Genomic DNA, 218 nt, shown 5'->3' with positions numbered 1-218 from the left:
CCGCCGTTCCCGTTTCCGGCGGGGGAGATGGCCAGGATCTGACCCGGAGGAGGCCGCACCCGTGCCGCGCTCTGCGGCGGGCTCTAGGCGATGCCGAGCAGCTCGGACACGGCGCTGGGGGGAGGCGGGGGCTTGAGCTGGGCGGAGAAGAAGTTGGAGGAACGCCGCAAACGGAGGCGATTCCTGTCCCCTCAGCAGCCGCCGCTGCTGTTGCCGCT

General features: G+C 71.6%; 1 protein-coding gene across 1 annotated transcript in view; it reads left to right on the top strand.

The window, feature by feature from the left end:
• Nucleotides 1-90: 90 nt before the first annotated feature.
• CDK13 (cyclin-dependent kinase 13) overlaps nt 91-218 on the top strand; it is a 122,585-nt gene continuing 122,457 nt past the window's right edge. Inside the window, exon 1 of the mRNA XM_010829121.1 lies at nt 91-209. Coding sequence (XP_010827423.1) covers nt 91-209 — 119 coding nt within the window. The remainder of the gene's footprint in view (nt 210-218) is intronic.

The sequence above is a fragment of the Bison bison genome, unplaced genomic scaffold (assembly GCF_000754665.1).
Source record: "Bison bison bison isolate TAMUID 2011002044 unplaced genomic scaffold, Bison_UMD1.0 scf7180017864499, whole genome shotgun sequence".
Taxonomy (NCBI): Eukaryota; Metazoa; Chordata; class Mammalia; order Artiodactyla; family Bovidae; genus Bison; species Bison bison.
The sequence above is the reverse complement of the archived record's forward strand: the minus strand, read 5'-3'. Positions and strand labels throughout refer to the sequence as shown.